This window comes from Sphaerodactylus townsendi, linkage group LG05 (assembly GCF_021028975.2).
Source record: "Sphaerodactylus townsendi isolate TG3544 linkage group LG05, MPM_Stown_v2.3, whole genome shotgun sequence".
Lineage (NCBI taxonomy): Eukaryota > Metazoa > Chordata > Lepidosauria > Squamata > Sphaerodactylidae > Sphaerodactylus > Sphaerodactylus townsendi.
The window spans coordinates 3,964,261-3,984,712 of NC_059429.1; the positions used below are offsets into that span (position 1 = coordinate 3,964,261).

Consider the following 20,452-nt stretch of genomic DNA (forward strand, 5'->3'; position numbering starts at 1 on the left):
GCAAAGGAAAAACAGGAGGAGCGGGATGAGGTCTTCCTCCCATACCTGGTTCTGCCTGGCTGCTTTTGCAAGCGGGGTGTGCTGCCTCAGGGGCTCTTTTGGTCTGATCCGACAAGGCTCCAGGTGCTTAGGGGTCCCCCAACATGAGCCCCACAGTCCCTTTCCTGGTACCCACCAAGTACTTTTTGAAAGTGGGTGGGACTTCTCAAGTATTTGGTGTTTACAGCTAAAGGTAGACAGTGGCTTTATGTAAAGTACAGCACAGATATTCCAATCTTGGTCCTCTTTGATCTGAGATTGCAAATGCCTTAGCAGACCAGGTGCTCGGGAGCAGCAGCCGCAGAAGGCCATTGCTTTCACCTCCTGCAGGTAAGCTCCCAAAGGCACCTGGTGGGCCACTGCGAGTAGCAGAGAGCTGGACTAGATGGACTCTGGTCTGATCCAGCTGGCTTGTTCTTATGTTCTTACGTTCAAAGCGGTACCGCAGGTGGGCACATCTGGAATTCTGATACTATTGGGTGGGCAAACCTGTGAAATGGCTGCTGGAGAAGGCCGGGCTAACCACAAAATGGCTGCCACAGTTTGCTATCAGTGACAGTAACACGGTGAAGCGCCTTCTGTTGTGCTACCAACGCAGGTCTTTAAAAACCTGTACAGCCACCCAGAATCCTTGTTTTGCAAAAGACCCATGTGCCCCGTCCTTTTCCTAAAAACAGTTGGGAGGATTAGTGGAAGGCGAATCCAAGAGAGGTTCCTCAGTAGTATTTACCCGCCATGATCAAATGGAACCTCCATGTTTAGAGGCAGTCTAACATAACTTGTTAACTTTTCAAAAACTGTTCATTGTCTTGTCAACATCTGGTCAGCATCACTCATGTGCTGCGCGCTCCCCACAGGAGCAGTAGTGGCGTAGGAGGTTAAGAGCTCGTGTGTCTAATCTGGAGGAACCGGGTTTGATTCCCAGCTCTGCCGCCTGAGCTGTGGAGGCTGATCTGGGGAATTCAGATTAGCCTGTGCACTCCCACACATGCCAGCTGGGTGACCTTGGGCTAGTCACAGCTTCTCGGAGCTCTCTCACTCCCACCCGCCTCACAGGGTGTTTGTTGTGAGGGGGGAAGGGCAAGGAGATTGTAAGCCCCTTTGAGTCTCCTGCAGGAGAGAAAGGGGGGATAGAAATCCAAACTCTTCTTCTTCTTCTTCCATCACCAACTGCTGTTGTGGCAAGTAATAGTACAGATTGAAGACATCTCCGCTCCCAACAGAAGACCTCGTGTCAAAGGACAGCCAAGAGAAGAAGTGTTATTTGCTTTTCCCTTTTTGCAGAAGCGCGTTACATGCCTGGAATATGAACACAGATCCTGCCAAAGGAGGGTCTGTTAGCTAGCTCAATACATGTACTTATTTTGTCCGTAGGCAAGGAAATACTCTAAAATGATGTGTGCATTTTAAAAGGCGTCCTTTTGAAAAGAGTCAATACGTTTAACATGTCCCTTGTTCCAGGGTCGGATCTAGTGGTCTGTTGGAATGATGCACTAGGAATGGCATGTACGTTGGGTAGCATAATCCTGGGTGTGTGTGTTTAATGGCGGGAGAGGAAGAGTCGCGCATCCGGAGTGCATTTCTTCCCCCAAGGGAAGCCAGCCCATCTATCATTTAACAGGATTAATTTTTCATTCTGAAGGTGCCTTTTACTGGTCCCAATTGCGGTATTGGTGAAAGTGCACATAATTAATTTAAACATTGCCTTGGCTGTGTGCGCATGGGCGCATCGGGAAGCTTTCGCTCATGTCTCCAACGCAGGGGGAGGGAAGGAAGAGGGTGATTTTGGATTAGAGAAAGTGGAACCCAAAGTAACCAGCTGTTGGCTTGCTTCCCTGGAGGGTATGGTTGCCAACCTGTCCAGGTGACCAAGATCAGTTCCCTTGAAGAAAATGGGAATAGACTCTCCATAGGTCTGCCCCCCCCCCCAAATATATATATATCTGTAGTTTTAGTATTTTATATATTATTTTATTGTAAATTATGTATTTGATGTTTTAAATTGTTTTAGTGTTGATGGACACCACCCTGAGCCTTTGGGGAGGGCGGTATATAAATAATAAATAAATAAATAAATAAATATTGGGGGGGCAGACCTATGGAGAGTCTATTCCCATTTTCTTCAAAGGAACTGATCTTGGTCACCTGGATATTTTTATATATATACACACACATACATATACACACATACACACACACACACACACAGACATAGATAGAGAGAGAGATGGATGGATGGATGGATGGATGGATGGATGGATGGATGGATGGATGGATGGATGGATGGATGGATGGATGGATGGATGGATGGATGGATAGATAGATAGATAGATAGATAGATACACACACACATATACATACATACATACATATATATATACACACACACACATATACATACATACATACATACATATATACACACACACATACATACATATACATACACATATATACACATGTACACACACATACATATACACACACACATATACACACACACATATATACACATATACATACATATATACACATATATACATATACACACACACTCATATACACACACATATATACACATATATACATACATACACACACGCGTGTGTGTATATGTGTGTGTATATACACATATGTGTGTGTGTGTGTATATGTGTGTGTGTGTGTGTATAGAGAGAGATATAGATAGAGAGATATATTTCTAGTTATTTCCAAATCCAGAGCAGGCAATCCTCCTGGTGGACCAAAAGTGAAAAAGTGTGTTTGGAGGGGTCATCTCTGGGAGATATACCACCCATTTAACCTTCCGCCTGGTTGTGAGATTTGCTGGGGGACATAACTCACTTAAAGCAGGGGTCCTCAACGGGGCGGGGGGGGGGGGGCATGTATACCATGTTGTCACCTGCTGATGCTTTTCCTGGCACCCGCCGCGTGTTTTTAGAAAATGGGCGGGGCCAGGTGGGTCTTTTGTCCATCAAGCTTTCTGACGGGCAATTTGAGATTTGATTGGCTGTGCAGATTTTTAAAAACGTTGCTTTGGCAGCAGCTGCCACCCCTGCACGAGAATGTGTTTGATGTGGCAGCCATTTTATGGCTGGCTGTGCCTCTTGTGGCAGCCATGTTGTGTCCGGCTGTGTCTCAACGTGGCAGCCGTTTTGTCTGACTAAGCCTCATGTGGCGGCCATTTTGTGGCCAACTGTGTCTCCCGTGGCGGCCATTTTGTGACCGTGCCCATCAGGCGGTGTCAGAATTTCAAAGATGTCCAAAGACTTTGGACTTGCGGGTTCTTGATTGGTTTGGGGTCAGCAAGTCCAAAGATTATGTCCTTAGCACATAAGGAGTAAATGGCTTGCAAGACTCACCGCCCCGGGCTGCAGGTGGCTACTAAGATGGCAAACCTTTTGATCTTGATCCGTTCAGTTTCTTGCTATGACCTATTTTGTATGGTGGTTTCATAGGCTGCCCTTCCCCAATAGGGCCCCGGGCGTTGTGCATCGCTAATTAAAACATACAGCATATCTATTTAATTTATTGGTTAATTAAATTTATATCCCCGAAGGGCTCGAGGCGGCTCACAACATGGCCGTTTCCAACAGCAATTTAATACAGCATGAAAACTGAACCCATTAAAACACAACAGCAGTTAATAACAGTAAATAAATTAAAACAACAAAATTGTGTAAAACAATTTTGTGTATGTAAAACATACACAGTTGTGTATGTAAAACATACACACATAATTTTGTGTATGTAAAACATACACACACAATTGTGTAAAACATACACATACACATCTCCAAGCATGGGATACCATTAAAACTGAGGTCTATTCCTCAAAAATGACCCGGCATTTGCCCGAGCCCCAGCCCTGAGCCCACCTGCCCCTGGCCTCCCTGCTGCCCCCCTGGCTCCCATCAGTGGGGCGTGAGGAAGGGGTCATGCCCCTGGGCACAATTTAGCCCCGGTACGCCACTGCGAAGCCCACAATCCGTGTTCCAGCTTTGGAGTGGGGCACACTGTTGAGTTCCTTCCGCATTCTCGCTGTATTCAACATAGTTGGCAAAACTCAGCACCTTTCCTAGAAAGTTCAGGAGAGGTTTGGACCAAGGTGATTTGAGACATGTGGGGGGAGGGACGGACACACCTGAGTCAGTGGTTTGAGCCATTGCTTTACATGCGTTAAACTTGTTTGGTTTTATTCCATTCGGTATAAAGCAGACTCATAGGTTCACATGAAATTTTTCTCTCTTTCTCACAATACTAGACCCAGGGGGCATCCATTGAAAATGCTGGGGGGAAGAATTAGGACTAATAAAAGGAAACACTTCTTCACGCAATGTGTGATTGGTGTTTGGAATATGCTGCCACGGGAGGTGGTGATGGCCACTAACCTGGATAGCTTTAAAAGGGGCTTGGACAGATTTATGGAGAAGTCACTATGGCTCCCAATCTTGATCCTCTTTGATCTGAGATTGCAAATGCCTGAGCGGACCAGGTGCTCGGGAGCAGCAGCAGCAGAAGGCCATTGCTTTCACATCCTGCAGGTGAGCTCCCAAAGGCACCTGGTGGGCCACTGCGAGTAGCAGAGAGCTGGACTAGATGGACTCTGGTCTGATCCAGCTGGCTTGTTCTTATGTTCTTATGACATATTATGGGGTAAGTCTCCAACATTTGTATTTCTGTCCAGCAAGGAATGAATTTTCCTTTCTGAGGTTTTGAATAGCTGATAGTGAATATTTTATTTGAAACATGCCTATGTCATTTCTCTGCAGAAGTGCAACCAAGGAACAGTTAGTGGGGAGGGGGGTTGTGAGCATTTGGGGGCAGCGATGCTTGCATCAAATCACTGCAGGGAATAGCTGGCATGTACCACCCTCCGAATGTGCCGTTCTGCCACAGGCCAGGAGTTCGAAAGAGTTGGTTTGGAAAGCAGCCAAAAAAAGGATAGAAGCCTGAATCTTGCTTTAGGAAGGCTCATTTGGCCAAAAAAGCAATAAAATTGTCTCTTTGTGGAGGTGACCCTTGGAACTTCCTGCCACTTGGGAAGATTAATCTTTTTAATGGAAGGGGCCACTTTGCCATCAACCAGGAGCAGGTTCAGTAAAAGGGTGTTTTTCCAAGTGGAGTTTGTGATAATGGAAAGCCTAGCGCTTGGGAGGAGCAGAGTGTCAATAATTCAGGAGGGAGGGAATGCGGATGTGTGTGTGTGAGAGAGAGAGAGAGAGCTGAGCCTTGATTTGAGGCTCCCTGGAAGCCTCCAAGATGAAAGGGAACCGGCGTCTCTTGCAATATTCATAACTGCTTGGAAGCAGCAGCCATCTTTGTGTTGCTGGTTTCATGACTTCAAGATCTATCTGGTTGTCAGGCAGGGACCAGCTGGATGTTGCGGGGGGGGGGGGGGGTCTGTTGCTTTTGTGGAAGGGGGGGGGCGGTATTCATGTGGTGGACAACAGCCCCCAGTCCTCAAAACAGCCATTTCCTGCAGCGGCACGAACCTTCCAGGCCCCAGGTGGAGGTTAGCAACCCTATCCGCACGATTCTCCTCATAAAGAAAAAGAGTTTGGATTTATACCCCGCTTTTCACAATTGTTAGCCAGGGGGAAGCAATGGCACACTACCCCACAAAAGAGGCTTGCCTATGGAATCACTGCTTGCAGTGGCACCCCAGGGTCGGGCACGACTGAAGGGGAAACATTGCCTTTTTTCCACAACCTTAAGGAGTCTAAAAGCGGCTGACAAGTTCCTTTCCCTCTCCACAACAAGCATTTGGTGAGATGGGTGGGGTTGAGAGAGTTCTGAGAGAATTGTTTAATTATCTAAGCCAGGGGTCTGCAACCTGCGGCTCTCCAGATGTTCATGGACTACAGTTCCCATCAGCTGCATTGGCTCCCGGTAGAATTCTGAATCATCTTCAAGGTGCTGGTGCTGACCTTGAAGAAGAAGAAGAAGAAGAAGAAGAGTTTGGATTTATATCCCCCTTTCTCTCCTGCAGGAGACTCAAAGGGGCTGACAATCTCCTTGCCCTTCCCCCCTCACAACGAACACCCTGTGAGGTGGGTGGGGCTGAGAGAGCTCCGAGAAGCTGTGACTAGCCCAAGGTCACCCAGCTGGCGTGTGTGGGAGTGCACAGGCTAATCTGAATTCCCCAGATAAGCCTCCACAGCTCAGGCGGCAGAGCTGGGAATCAAACCCGGTTCCTCCAGATTAGATACACGAGCTCTTAACCTCCTACGCCACTGCTGCTCCCTGCTCCTACGCCTTACGCGGACTGGGACCCTCGTATCTTCGAGACCGCATTACCCCATATGTCCCTGCACGGCAGAGGCCAATTTGCTGGAGGTCCCTGGCCCCTCAATGATGCAACTGGCCTCCACGCGGGCCAGGGCCTTTATGGCCCTGGCCCCTGCCTGATGGAACACTCTTCCTCCAGCTGTCCGGGCCCTGCGGGACCTTGGAGAGTTCCGCAGGGCCTGTAAGACCGAGTTGTTCCGCCGGGCCTTTGGAGGGACCAGCCGCTGAAGGTGCCCCCCCTTTGGCTCTTTACATCTGGGCCCTTCCTCAACTAATGGGACTCGACTCGTCGTCCCTCCCTCTTGGGGAGGTTTTTAAATATGGGGTTTTGTGGGACGCCTCCTACTGTTCTTATTGCTGTTTTTAAAGGTTTTAGCAATTATATTTAAAACTGTACTGAGATTTTATGTTGTACACCGTCCGGAGCCCCTTGGAGATGGGGCGGTATAAAAATCTAAATAATAAATAAATGAATAATCCAACCCCCCCTGCAGAACACAGGAAATCCACAGCTACTCCTCATTTCCCCAGCAACCCCTGCTTGTGAGTCTTCCTCAGTATATAAACCGTTACCTGCATATGCAGGACACGTATGTCAGCAAAGAATTAAGGCTTAGAATCTTTTTTCGTTGAGAAGGTGGCTTTATACTTTTAGGGAATTTCATAGAATCATAGAGTAGGAAGAGACCCCAAGGGCCATCAAGTCCAACCCCCTGCCATGCAAGAACACAAAATCAAAGCTCTCCTGACAGATAGCCTTCCAGCCTCTCTTTAAAAACCTGCAAAGGAGACGCTCTGAGTAGTTCATTCCACTGTCAAACACGGATCCCCTGAGTACAGAAATCTAATGTGTGCAGGAAAAATCTAGACCAGGGGTGTCAAAACATACGGCCTGGGGGCTGAATCCAGCCCATTGAGAGGGATTATCCAGCCTGCAAGCCATCTGAGTTACCTCCCCGCCCCAATCTGATTTAGGGAGCCACTCCAGAGGTGGGATCCAGCAGGTTCTCACAGGTTCCCGAGAGTAGGTTACTAATTATTTCTGTGTGCCGAGAGGGGGTTACCAATTGGTGATTTTGCCACGTGATTTTTGCCTTAGTTACGCCCCTCCTCTCAGCAGTAGCACGCAGAACTTGAAGCACTCTAGCAGGAGGTGCACCGGTGTGCATGGCAGCCTGCGCCGGCGTGCATTCATTTCTGGCCCAAGGACCGGTGCAGAGGCTGCGTCCTTGCCACAGCCCCGCCCAGGAATGCCCGGCCACGCCCCCGTCGTGCCACGCCCAGCCCCATTGGCGCTATGCCACAGTTTGAATCCCACCACCATGGGAACCTGTTACCAAAATTTTTGGATCCCACCACTGAGCCACTCCCCCCCCATGCACAACAGTGATCCGAGCTGGTGAGCTTCCTGGGGGGCCAAGGCAGCCACCCCTGCCCCAGGGCCTTGTCCAACAAAGTCACATTTGTGTCATATCCAGTCCTTGTAACAAATGAGTTTTATACCCCTTGATCTAGACTAAAACTTTTCTCCTCGCATTCTGTTTTCTCCTGGCGAAGTTCCCTGCGCACAGAACAGGTTTCTAGCTTAGACGTCACCCTGATGTTCTGTGTTTCTATGCGCAAGGATTCTTAATGTATTAAGAGGCATGCTGTTACCCACACTTGTTCCTGAAAATGGGGTCATGTGGGCAGTGGCGTATCTGCTAAGGACAAGGGGTACCCCTTGTCCCCGGGCGCCACTCTGCTGGTCACGTGGGGGGGTGCAAAATCGGCCCCCCATGTGACCAGGAATTCCTGCTGTTTGGTCGTTTTTGAGTGCCTCCAAGCGCCCTCAACCCCATCCTGGACTCCCACTCCCTTCCCCCCATCTGGCATCCTGCAGTCTCTTTTGACCTCCCCTCCGGGCAGGCCAGAAGAGACTGCAGTCCCCGGCCTCAGAGACTTTCTTTTATAAGCACTGAGGCCGGGGGTGGGGCTTGGGAAGCAGGAAGTCCCACCCCTTCCTGTTCCCCGAGCCCCACCTCCGGCCTCAGTGCTTATAAAAGAAGATCTCCGAGGCTGGGACTGCAGTCTCTTCTGGCCTGCCCGGAGGGGAGGTCAGAAGAGACTGCAGGCTGCCGGATGGGAGCCCAGCTGGCAGGGGGAGTCTGTTGGGGGGGAGGTGGGCACCCTAGACCTTGCCCATAGGTTCATGGTCACATGGGCGAGGTTGAGGGCAGTGGGGGTGGAGCCTGGGGCATCAGGGGGTGGAGCTAGGGTGGTGATGGGCAGAGCCTGGGAGGGCATCATGGAGACAATTTGTCTCCGGGCGCCATTTACCCCGATACGCTTCTGCATGTGGGACTTAGCGGGGGGGGGGGGGGGAGTCATGTGAACAGCTATCAAGAGCTGGAAAGGTGGGGAGAGGATAAGCAAAAGAGATAGACGGCAACAGCCTTATCGTCTCTGAGCATCCCAAGCAGCATAGACAGAAGCACAGTTTGGATTTGAAGTGTGCTATGGGAATGTTTCCTTCTCAGCTCTGCGATTCCGAGATCCGGGCAAAAGTTCCAGTTACTTCAAAGCCGTGTTTTCCTCCAGGAGGCTGTAAACACTCCTAAAGCACAAACATGTTGTTTTATCAGCCCTGAGGGACCTTGGGACAGGCTAAATTAAGCCCCCAAACACGTTCTGTTTTCCTGCTGAGCATTGAGGAGGTGGCTGAGCTGGAGGAGGATGCATTCCGGGTTGGAACTGAAGGCCCGGCTGCTTTATCTCCTGGGCCGCTGCCCGGGCGCAAAGGGCAGGCAGCTCTGCAGACTCCCCTTCTCCCAGTCTTCCTTGCGGGCCGCTTCCTGTTTTCCCCTTTCCTCCAAAGATCCCGAAAAAGTTTGCAAAAGTTTTCCAGACCCTTGAACGTGTGTTGTTGTGGCTTGGCCTACCTCACAGGGTGGTTGGTAACTGGAGGGGGAGGGTTATGGCTGCCCCCTCCCCAGCTACCCCTCCCGAGCAGCAGTGGCGTAGTGGCTAAGAGCAGGTGTACACTCTGATCTGGAGGAACCGGGTTTGATTCCCAGCTCTGCTGCTTGAGTTGTGGAGGCTTCTCTGGGGAATTCAGATTAGCCTGTGCACTCCCTCACAGGCCAGCTGGGTGACCTTGGGCTAGTCACAGCTTCTCGGAGTTCTCTCAGCCGCACCCACCTCACAGGGTGTTTGTTGTGAGGGGGGAAGGGCAAGGAGATTGTCAGCCCCTTTGAGTCTCCTGCAGGAGAGAAAGGGGGGATATAAATCCAAACTCCTCTTCTTCTTCTTCTTCTTCTTCTTCTTCTTCTTCTTCTTCTTCTTCTTCTTCTTCTTCTTCTTCTTCTTCTTCTTCTTCTTCTTCTTCTTCTTCTTCTTCTTCTTCTTCAAGGGAGCCGTAAGGTCAGGGAGATGAGGCATTTGGGGTTTTTTTGGCTGCCTTTGTGTGTGATCTGAAGGGGCGGCAGGACTCCCCTTTGTGTGTTGTCCAGATGTTTATCTGACCTTTTCCAAATCAGACACGAGGTCTTCATGCCCCAATACGATTTTTTGTTTTGCAGAGAAATAAAAAACTGGAATTCTAATTCCCTAGTTAACTGGCTGACATATAATTTATTTGCCCTGTCAAAGCCTGTTCCAAGGCCAGCCTGACCTCAACTCCTTTCTGGAATCCAGTCAGGAGGGGGGTGGGAGGATCCTGTGTAGGAAAACTTAAATAAAATACTATCTAATTTTTTAAAGACCGGAGAGCAGTGTATCTGTAGCTGGAAACCTGACATGAGTCAGAAGGCAAGTAGGCAGAGGGGGGATCTGATCTGTCCTGAACAGGGGGCTAGCTGCTTTGGGGGGGCAGCTGCAGCCCTTTTGGCTCCTCCTCCCTCATTTAAGAGCTGCAATACCTCCTCTGGCCACCTGCAGTGGTGCCGCTAAAGTGCAAACTGGCCGTTTCTTGGTCTATTAAACAGATCAGCAAATATATACAGTCAAACCAATACTGAAAGATTTGAGGCCAGCCAAGCCTAAACAACAAGGACTGTATATATAGGGATACAAGGCAATGGGGTATAAGCAGTTAGTTTGAGTATAATTTCAATAGATACTTCATAAACCGTTCATAAAGATTATTCAGAAAGATATATTGTGATTATTTAACTGGATATAAAGGTAATAAACAAACATATAATGAGAGCATGTCATAAACATTGTCCATGAGGCACGAAACCTGCAATAGTCATATTGCGTTCCAGTCAGTTGAAAGAGTCAGTATCACCAATATTCAATGAATAAATAATATTAAGACGAATTGTGGTAGTAGACACCAGCAGCTCCAGCAAAGTGATGAAGAAACTACGGCGACAGCAGACACATTCGCAGAACGCGTTGCGCGCTAGTCCACGTTTTCAACAGAAATTTCTTCAGTGCGTTCAGGTAAATCTATTAGAAATAGAGATTGAATTCTGAGCAGCAGAAGGTGAGCAGCAGTGGCGTAGGAGGTTAAGAGCTCATGTATCTAATCTGGAGGAACCGGGTTTGATTCCCCGCTCTGCCGCCTGAGCTGTGGAGGCTTCTCTGGGGAATTCAGATTAGCCTGTGCACTCCCACACAGGCCAGCTGGGTGACCTTGGGCTAGTCACAGCTTCTCGGAGCTCTCTCAGCCCCACCCCCCTCACAGGGTGTTTGTTGTGAGGGGGGAAGGGCAAGGAGATTGTCAGCCCCTTTGAGTCTCCTGCAGGAGAGAAAGGGGGGATATAAATCAAACTCTTCTTCTTATTATTGTGTGTTTAGCTAAGTAAAGCAGCATACAGCTTCTACATTCAGTGAGTCAGCTAGTTACACAGCGAGCCCCACAAAGAATGATCCCACAGCTCTGGCCGGTGTCAACAAGTTGAAGATCGCTTCCTGTCTTCTCACACACCTTCTTAAGTCTGTTCAGCAAGCGCTGCCCGATGTTGTATTTTGCGAAATTCTTCCCCAGTGGCAGCAGAAAAGCGTCAGCGTGTTGAGTCAATGCACGTGTTAACTGGATCAGAGCCACTGTTGTGTGTATGTTGTTCTTGGCATGAAGGGGGTTTCATTTTTTTCTCATCAAAATCTCCCCCACCCCGCAGGCAAAACAAGACCCTTCTCCCCAATAAGAAAGGAACCCTGGTGAGAACCCTCCCTAGCTGTGCTGGAACATTCTTAAAAGTTGCTGGGCTATAGGAAATCAGTGTGAAAACAGCAATTCCTAGAGCAGTGATGGTGAACCTTTTTGAGACCGAGTGCCCAAACTGCAACCCAAAACCCCACTTATTTATCGCAAAGTGCCAATGTGGCAATTTAACCTGAATACTGAGGTTTTAGTTCAGAAAAAAACGGTGGGCTCCGAGGCGTGCGTTACTCGGGAGTAAGCTTGGTGGTAGTTGGTGACTTTGCTTTAAAGCAATCGTGCAACTCTTCCAACAGGCAAATCACGACCCTAGGAGGGTTTACTCAGAAGCAAGCCCCACTTCCAGCAACTGAGCTTACTCCCAGGTAAAGGATTGCACTTTAGTTCTTTGCAAGAAAACCAGTGGGGTTTAACAGGGTTACCTACACTGCTTTCCCAAAACTAGGTCTTAGGTTTAATGCTAGTAATCGAGCCCAGCGGCCCAGGCCAGCCTAGGTGTGTGGGGGTGTGTGTGACTGTGTTTGCGCGTGCCCACAGAGAGGGCTCGGAGTGCCACCTCTGGCACCCATGCCATAGGTTCGCCACCACTGTCCTAGAGGAAATGTGGAAATTGAATTTGTGTGTTGCTTCGAATTTGTCCTTTCGTTAGGAACTGGAAGAGACTTGCTCCAAAAAGCAGGTGTTGCTTTTCATCTTTGATCGGACATTAGCAGCAACCATATTATAGTGTTGCCATTCTCCAGGTGGGGCCTGGACATCAACAGCAATTACGGCAGATCTCCAGAGATCAGTTCCATTGGAGAAGGTGGTTTTACGGATCATGCTCTGCTCTTTCCCAGGTTCCACCTTCAAATCTCCAAAAATGTCCCAACCCAGAGTTGGCAGTCCTACACATTCATATACCGTATATACTGGTGTATAAGTCGACCCGCATATAAGTTGAGGCACCTAATTTTACCACAAAAAACTGGGAAAACTTATTGACTCGCGTATAAGTCGAGGGTGGGAAATGCAACAGCTACGGGTAAATTTCAAAAATAAAAATAGATACCAATAAAATTACATTAATTGAGGCATCAGTAGGTTAAATGTTTTCGAATATTTATTTCAATGAAAAACAGTCTGGTATCAACAATCACTTTAAAAGTTCTAAAGTGGAATATATAACTCTCACAGACAGCTTCTCTTCAGAGTTTCACAGGGAAGATGCTCAACAAGGTCCCCCTCTTAAAAAGTTCCCGCAGGTTCTCCTTCAACACAGACAGCTTATCATGACACAGCGAAGATGCTTGCGTGGTGATGGCAGCCGCTGCCCCAAAGCAAGTCTTTTTTGCAGGTCTGCAAGCTCAGCTGGACAGAAGTCCCACCTGCTTTCCAAAAACACTGGGTGGGGGCCGAGAAAGGTGTCAGCAGTGGCTGTACCCCAGGCCACCCTGTGTGTGTGGGGGGGGGGAGGGGGGGGACGGCTCCTGCCACCATGGGCTCCAATGGTGCGGATTTCCCCAATGAGTGTGGCTCCCTAGCATTTGTGGAGCTTCCTGGCCTGAACAGAAATTCTGTAACATATAAATTTAATATTTAATATTCAAACCTATTCACTGACGATTCACTGTGAATGAAGCTACTGGCCACCTGTAGTGCAGCGAAGCAACAGCCCAAGGCTTACCTGGGAGCTGCCTTTGTGTCCACACAGCAGGGAGCAGGTGCAGAAAAACACCCCCAGCTCCCAACCTTTTTTCACTCACCACCCGTTCACTCGCATATAAGTCTGAATGTGCTGAAAAAGTAGACTTGTACGCAACTATATATGGCCGTGGTGGCGAACCTTTGGCACTCCAGATGTTATGGACTACAATTCCCATCAGCCCCTACCAGCATGGCCAATTGGGGCAGGGGCTGATGGGAATTGTAGTCCATAACATCTGGAGTTGGGGGGGGGGGGGTGGGGGGGGGGGGGGGTGGGGGGGGGGGGGGGTGGGGGGGGAGGGGGGGGGGGGGGGGGGGTGATGGGGTGGGGGGGGGGGGGGGTGGGGGGGGGGGGGGGTGGGGGGGGGGGGGGGTGGGGGGGGGGGGGGGGGGGGGGGGGGGGGGGTGGGGGGGGGGGGGGGTGGGGGGGGGGGGGGGTGGGGGGGGGGGGGGGTGGGGGGGGGGGGGGGTGGGGGGGGGGGGGGGTGGGGGGGGGGGGGGGTGGGGGGGGGGGGGGGTGGGGGGGGGGGGGGGTGGGGGGGGGGGGGGGTGGGGGGGGGGGGGGGTGGGGGGGGGGGGGGGTGGGGGGGGGGGGGGGTGGGGGGGGGGGGGGGTGGGGGGGGGGGGGGGTGGGGGGGGGGGGGGGTGATGTTCTGTCCGCCCTGGATCGTTTCATGCAAGCTCTCTCACTCCGCGGCTTTTCCTCTGCTCAGCCCAAAAGTGACATATGAAAATCTGGCAGGGAATCTGAGAAGCTGGTTTCTTTTCCCGATCGAATGTTCCAGTTAGGGATCCCTTGGGGTTCCGGAGATCAGGGTCACCATGACCCGCTGCAGATTTTGGGGGAAGTTATTTGTCTTGGCACCGGTTCCAGAATCCATGGCACAGATACAGAGGGCAGGCTGCCTTCCCCAAACTGAAAAACAACGCTGGATTTTTAAACTCCAGCATATGTTTCAAGCCCAGTTGCAATCTACCCTCAGGGGTTCAAATTGCAGACTATACAAAGCTGCCTTCTCTGGAGCAGACCACAGTTCCATCCAGCCTAGACCATGAGGCCAGTCCATCTAGAACAGGGGTAGGGAACCTTTAACACTCAAAGAGCCATTTGGACCTGTTTTCCACGGGAAAAGAAAACACTTGGAGATGCAAATAATTTTTGACATTTAAAATAAAGATAACACTGTATATATTGGGCTTTTTTACCTTTTACTCCACTCATTCTGAGAAGCGCATGGATGCACCCGCCCTGCTGCCTGCAGGGCGGGCAAGGATGAAGCCGGCGGCTCGGCCTTGCCGGCCGCCGGGAAAGCGCCCGCCCCGCTCCAACGGGGCGGGTGAGAGGGGAAGCCCGTGGCACAGCCCAGCCAGCCGCGGGCAATTGGTGCGCCCGCCCTGCTGCCTGCAGGGCGGGCAAGAATGAAGCCGGCGGCTCGGCTCATGGAGCCGCAGTGCAAGGGCAGAAGAGCCGCATGCGACTCTCTAGCTGCAGGTTCCCTACCCCTGATCTAGAAGGTTCACCCAGGTGATATCCTGGGGCGCTACAGGTGGAGGGGTGCCAAAACCTGTCACCACCTCACCAGCCTGCTGGTCTCCCCAATTCTGGCTTTGTAAATTCCTGGAGACATTGGAATGGAGCCTGCGGAGGGCAGGAGCCTCAGTGGGGCATAATAACGCCTAACAGGCCACCCTCAAAAGTATCTCTGGAGATAAATTGTGATTGTGGGAGCTTTCCCGGCCTCACCTGGAAGTTGGCAACCACACCCCCTGTTCTGGCATCTGGGTCAGCTGCCACAATATGAAGTGGTGCACCCAGCCCCAGTGGCCAGCCCCTCCCTTTGTCAAGAGAAAGGCAGCGTGGTGTCTTCTCAGATCAAAGAGGATCAAGATTGGTAGCCATAAATCGACTTCTCCTCCATCAATCTGTCCAAGCCCCTTTTAAAGCTATCCAGGTTAGTGGCCATCACCACCTCCTGTGGCAGCATATTCCAAACACCAATCACACGTTGCGTGAAGAAGTGTTTCCTTTTATTAGTCCTAATTCTCCCCCCCAGCATTTTCAATGGATGCCCCCTGGTTCTAGTATTGTGAGAAAGAGAGAAAAATTTCTCTCTGTCAACATTTTCTACCCCATGCATAATTTTATAGACTTCAATCATATCCCCCCTCAGACGGCTCCTCTCCAAACTAAAGAGTCCCAAACGCTGCAGCCTCTCCTCATAAGGAAGGTGCTCCAGTCCCTCAATCATCCTCGTTGCCCTTCTCTGCACTTTTTCTATCTCTTCGATATCCTTTTTGAGATGTGGCGACCAGAACTGAACACAGGACTCCATTCTAACCTCTATCCCAAGGTGTCAAATCCATTTCCTACAAGGGCCAGCAACGCTAATTGGAACGGAAGTTTGTACCTTTCTATTAAGGCTAGCTGTAACAGCTTTGGTCCTTACCTCCATTTCAAGGAAGTGCCGCTCTAATAGCAAATTAAGAAAATCAATGACATTCGAAGCAGGCTGCAAAGAGTTACAGGAGGATGCTTGGAAAGTAGGTCACTAGGCTGTCATCTGTCAAATAAAATTTGCAGTTGGGGAACAAGAGGAAATCCATGTTGTGTGTGTGTTTGTGTGCATACACCCACATACAGTCTATTATTACATTCTACTCCAGAGGTTGCTGTTACAGGCAGATGTCAAAGAGTTAAGAGGATTCTGCCCCATTTCTTGCACGTAGTCAAAGGAAAAGAATTCCACGAAAACCTTCTGTATAAATTTGAGTCCCACTCTGTATGGTAGAACGCCATCCTCCACCAAACACATTACAACAGAGGGGCCCGATCTTATTGAGCTAGTGGACACCTTTGGAATTCTGACATAGCCTTGTGGGCGTAGGCACAAAATGGCGGTCACAACAAGAAGAAGAAGAAGAAGAAGAAGAAGAAGAAGAAGGAGGAGGAGGAGGAGGAGGAGGAGGAGGAGCAGGAGGAGCAGGAGGAGGAGTTTGGATTTATATCCCCCCTTTCTCTCCTGTAGGAGACTCAAAGGGGCTTACAATCTCCTTGCCCTTCCCCCCTCACAACAAACACCCTGTGAGGTAGGTGGGGCTGAGAGAGCTCCGAGAAGCTGTGACTAGCCCAAGGTCACCCAGCTGGCGTGTGTGGGAGTGCACAGGCTAATCTGAATTCCCCAGAGAAGCCTCCACAGCTCAGGCGGCAGAACGGAGAATCAAACCGGGTTCCTCCAGATTAGATACACCAGCTCTTAACCTCCTATGCCACTGCTGCTCCTGAAACCTCCTACGACCTACACCATTGTTCTGTTCCTGAAACAAATTCCTAACGTCAAAAGGCAACTAGCCTTTTAGACAACCAACCAAAAACTCCACGAAACAATTTGCAAGGTTTTGGGCTCTCCAGAACTCTTCACTCAGCTGGATGTTTAAAAGAATGTCTATGCCCCAGAACTGCCTTCCTCGTATACCAGATAAAAGTTAGTCCGTGTTGATCCTGTGGCAGAACAGAACTTGCTGTTACATAAAAGGGATGACTATGCGCAAGAGCAAAGTACATTTGCTTGATCATTCGAGCAGCCATAAGCAGGTCACTCCAGTCTAGATGTCCTGGCTGACAATTCAAGTTTGGCCCTGGGCAGGGAGGGGATTAAGCAACACCCGGGTAGGGTTGCCAAACTCCAGGCGGCTCCCAAAGTTCTCCCAGAGTTGGAACTTACCTGCAGATGGCAGAGATCCGTTCCCCTAGAGGAAACAGCTGCTGCAGAGGACAAACTGTGATATACCCACAGACTCCAGGTGATGTCCTTTCCCAAAGTGCCCTTTTAAGCATAAGCATTTAATTGTCATTGTGCACGCACAACAAAATTTACAGCAGCATTCCTCGATGCACACAATTTCAGACTCATACCCCATCCTCCCTTTCCCCTTCCTCCACCCATCCCTACACAGCCCCAAACACATCAACACAAAGCCGTGGAGTTCAGCATCGCCACAGCTCTAGAGTAGAAGCTGTCTCTAAGCCTCTTTGTCCTAGTCTTGATAGACCTGTATCGTCTACCAGATGGTCACAGTTCAAAAAGAGAGTGTGCTGGATGAGACGGGTCTCTCAGAGTATTTTGGGCTCTTTTTAGGCTTCGGGAATGATAGAGTTCTTCCAAGGAGGGGAGAGGGCAGCCAATAATCCTCTGGGCAGTAGTGATCACCCTTTGGAGTGCCTTCCTATCTGCCACTGTGCAACTGGAGAACCATACACAGATGCAGGAGGTTAAGACACTCTCTATAGCACAGCAGTAAAAGGACACCAGGAGTTTTCCATTCAGTTGTTGTTTCCTTCAAAGTCTCAGTACAGTCTTTGCTGGGCCTTCTTAACCACTGCGGCAGTTTTCACAGGCATCTGCCTCCCAGAGACCCAGGAACTGCCCAGGCCAGAGCTGGCGACCCTGTTTTGCCCCCCCTCCCAAAGACCCTGTACCCCAGCTCTAAATCTGAACCTCCTCCGGGCGATTCCTCAATTAATTCATAGTAACGCTTATCGGTGGTGGCATTTCCACCAGCGAGACACCCTCCTGTCAGCTCAGATGCCTTCACACTTCGGATTAATTAAAATAACAGAATCGGAACAGGCACGGAGGCAACAGCGGCCTTCAACCAAAACAGCATCTGACAACACTCCTGGGACACAAGGGAAGGGCACTGACAGGTCTGTCTCAACCTGCCACCTAGCCCTTGGTGCACCCGCTCCCTTGAAACTTTTCCTGGGACACCTCTTGAGAGCCAGCGTGGTGTCGTGGTTAAGAGCAGGTGGGTTCTAATCTGGAGAACCGGGTTTGACTCCCCACTCCTCCACCTGAGTGGCGGGGGCTTATCTGGTGAACCAGATGTGTTTCCACACTCCTACATTCCTGCTGGGTGACCTTGGGTGAGTCACAGTTCTCTCAGATCTCTCTCAGCCCCACCTACCTCACAAGGTATCTGTTGTAGGGAGTGGAAGGGAAAGGAGTTTGTAAGCCACCTGGAGTCTCCTTGTAGGAGAGAAAGGTGGGGTATAAATCCAAACTCTTCTTCTTAGAACAACCTCTCCAGAAACAAACAAAGGAGGGGGGGAGGGGTCCTCAAAAGCTGCTGGAGAACTTGCTGGGGTCAGGTGGGATCTGGGAGCAAAGAACCGGAGATATTCTCAGGTTGGCAGAAACATCAGTTTAAGGGGAAGAAGTCCTCCCCAAATAAGTCAGGTAGCCAGCTCCAGGTTGAGAAATTCCTGGAGATTTTGAGGGAGTGGCATTTGGGGAGGCATGGTAAATTTGGGAGCAGCAGTGGCGTAGGAGGTTAAGAGCTCATGTATCTAATCTGGAGGAACCGGGTTTGATTCCCCGCTCTGCCGCCTGAGCTGTGGAGGCTTATCTGGGGAATTCAGATTAGCCTGTACACTCCCACACACGCCAGCTGGGTGACCTTGGGCTAGTCACAGCTTCTCGGAGCTCTCTCAGCCCCACCCCCCTCACAGGGTGTTTGTTGTGAGGGGGGAAGGGCAAGGAGATTGTAAGCCCCTTTGAGTCTCCTGCAGGAGAGAAAGGGGGGATATAAATCCAAACTACTACTACTACTACTACTACTCTTCTTCTTTTTTCTTCTTTTCTTCTTCTTCTTCTTCTTCTTCTTCTTCTTCTTCTCTTCTTCAGAGGTGGGATTCAGCCGGTTCACACTGGTTCTCCATGGCACCACCCCAGGGTGGCCACAGATTAGGCTGTGCGTCTGTGCCGTCCTTGGGTGGTGCCATGGCGCACGGCCTTTGGGGGAGGGCTGGAGTGCCAGCAGGGCAGGCCACCCCGGCAGGCTGCATGCATGGTACTCCAGCAGGCCTCCCAGCCCTCCCCCAAAGGCAGAGCCGCAGCTGGCCCCCCGAAGTGGCCGCCTTCCCTTGCCTCCCCCCACCCAACTTTGAAAGGGGGCGGGGTACAGCAGCCAGGTAAGGGGGAGGGCACAGTGGGGTGTGGGTGTGTGCGCGCACGTGCGGCTGGACCATAAACCGGTGGTTGATCTGGTCGAATCCCATCACTGGCGAAGGCCATTGTGAAGGTTTCACATTCAACAACCAGGGAATGACAGTGCATGTGCGTATTGCTCAATGGCTCATTCTGCACATGCAGAATAATGCACTTTCAAACTGCTTTCAGTGCTCTTTGAAGCTGTGCGGAATAGCAAAATCCACTTGCAAACAGTTGTGAAAGTGGTTTGAAAATGCATTATTTTGCGTGTGCGGAAGGGGCCAAAGTTAATTTGTTGTTGTGGGCCCTTTGTAGAGGGACTATTTGGTTTAAGTTTCTTTGTGTAAATTATCATACAATAAAAAGCTGTGCAGTTCTTGTTTATGTTGTTAAGTTTAACACAGTATAAAAAGCTTTTTTTATAATTGTTTTAAGTGTTTACTGAGTATTAGAGAAACTGGTATGGTAATACCATCAGTTGCAACTAAGTGTTGCTTGGATGTTAACCACTTGGAGGCCGGGAACCGTAAAAACAAAGCCGGATGAGATGACCCAGAAAATGGAAAGAGAAGCAGACTACATTCTTATGTGAAAGTTTCAAAGGATGGGCAAGGACTTGCTCCAGCCCACGGATGGGTGTGGGTAAAATTGGCAAGGGAAGAGAAACTGAAACAAACATGCTTTCTATAAGGAGAAGTGCCATCCCAGCCTCTACTGGGGCCACGTTTCACAGTGCTAGACCTACATACCATATATCAGTGGTGGCGAACCTTTGGCACTCCAGATGTTATGGACTACATTTCCCATCAGCCCCTGCCAGCATGGATTTCTTGTGGATTCAGCTGGATCAGACCAAAAGAGCCCCTGAGGCAGCACACCCCGCTTGCAAAAGCAGCCAGGCAGAACCAGGTATGGGAGGAAGACCTCATCCCGCTCCTCCTGTTTTTCCTTTGCAAAGATATACATTTATATAACCAGGGGGGGAAACCCATTTCTGACAGGGCCGATAACTGTTATATAAGCTGGCGGAGTTCCCCAGATCTCGGGGCAGCGAATTCCAGAAGCTGATTATCACACAAAGAAATAACGTATTTAAAAGCCTACCTCCTGCCCCGCACCATAACTCAGTTCCTCCCCCCCCAAATTCAAGAGCCTCAATGCCCCTCCTATGGCCAAATGGAACCTCCGTGTTCAGGAGCAATCTACCTCTGAATTCCTTGCAGCAACAGAGATGTGTGGCGTTGGGAGGCCTTGGCCTTTGTGGTGTTTCTAACGCCTCCTGGAGGTCACTGGATGA

General features: G+C 50.2%; 1 protein-coding gene across 1 annotated transcript in view; it reads right to left on the reverse strand.

The window, feature by feature from the left end:
- The window catches only part of ANGPTL4 (angiopoietin like 4), a 14,829-nt gene extending 11,295 nt beyond the window's left edge, over window positions 1-3,534 (reverse strand). The window contains exon 1 of the mRNA XM_048496601.1: window positions 3,438-3,534. Coding sequence (XP_048352558.1) covers window positions 3,438-3,534 — 97 coding nt within the window. The remainder of the gene's footprint in view (window positions 1-3,437) is intronic.
- Between the last annotated feature and the right edge of the window lie 16,918 nt (window positions 3,535-20,452).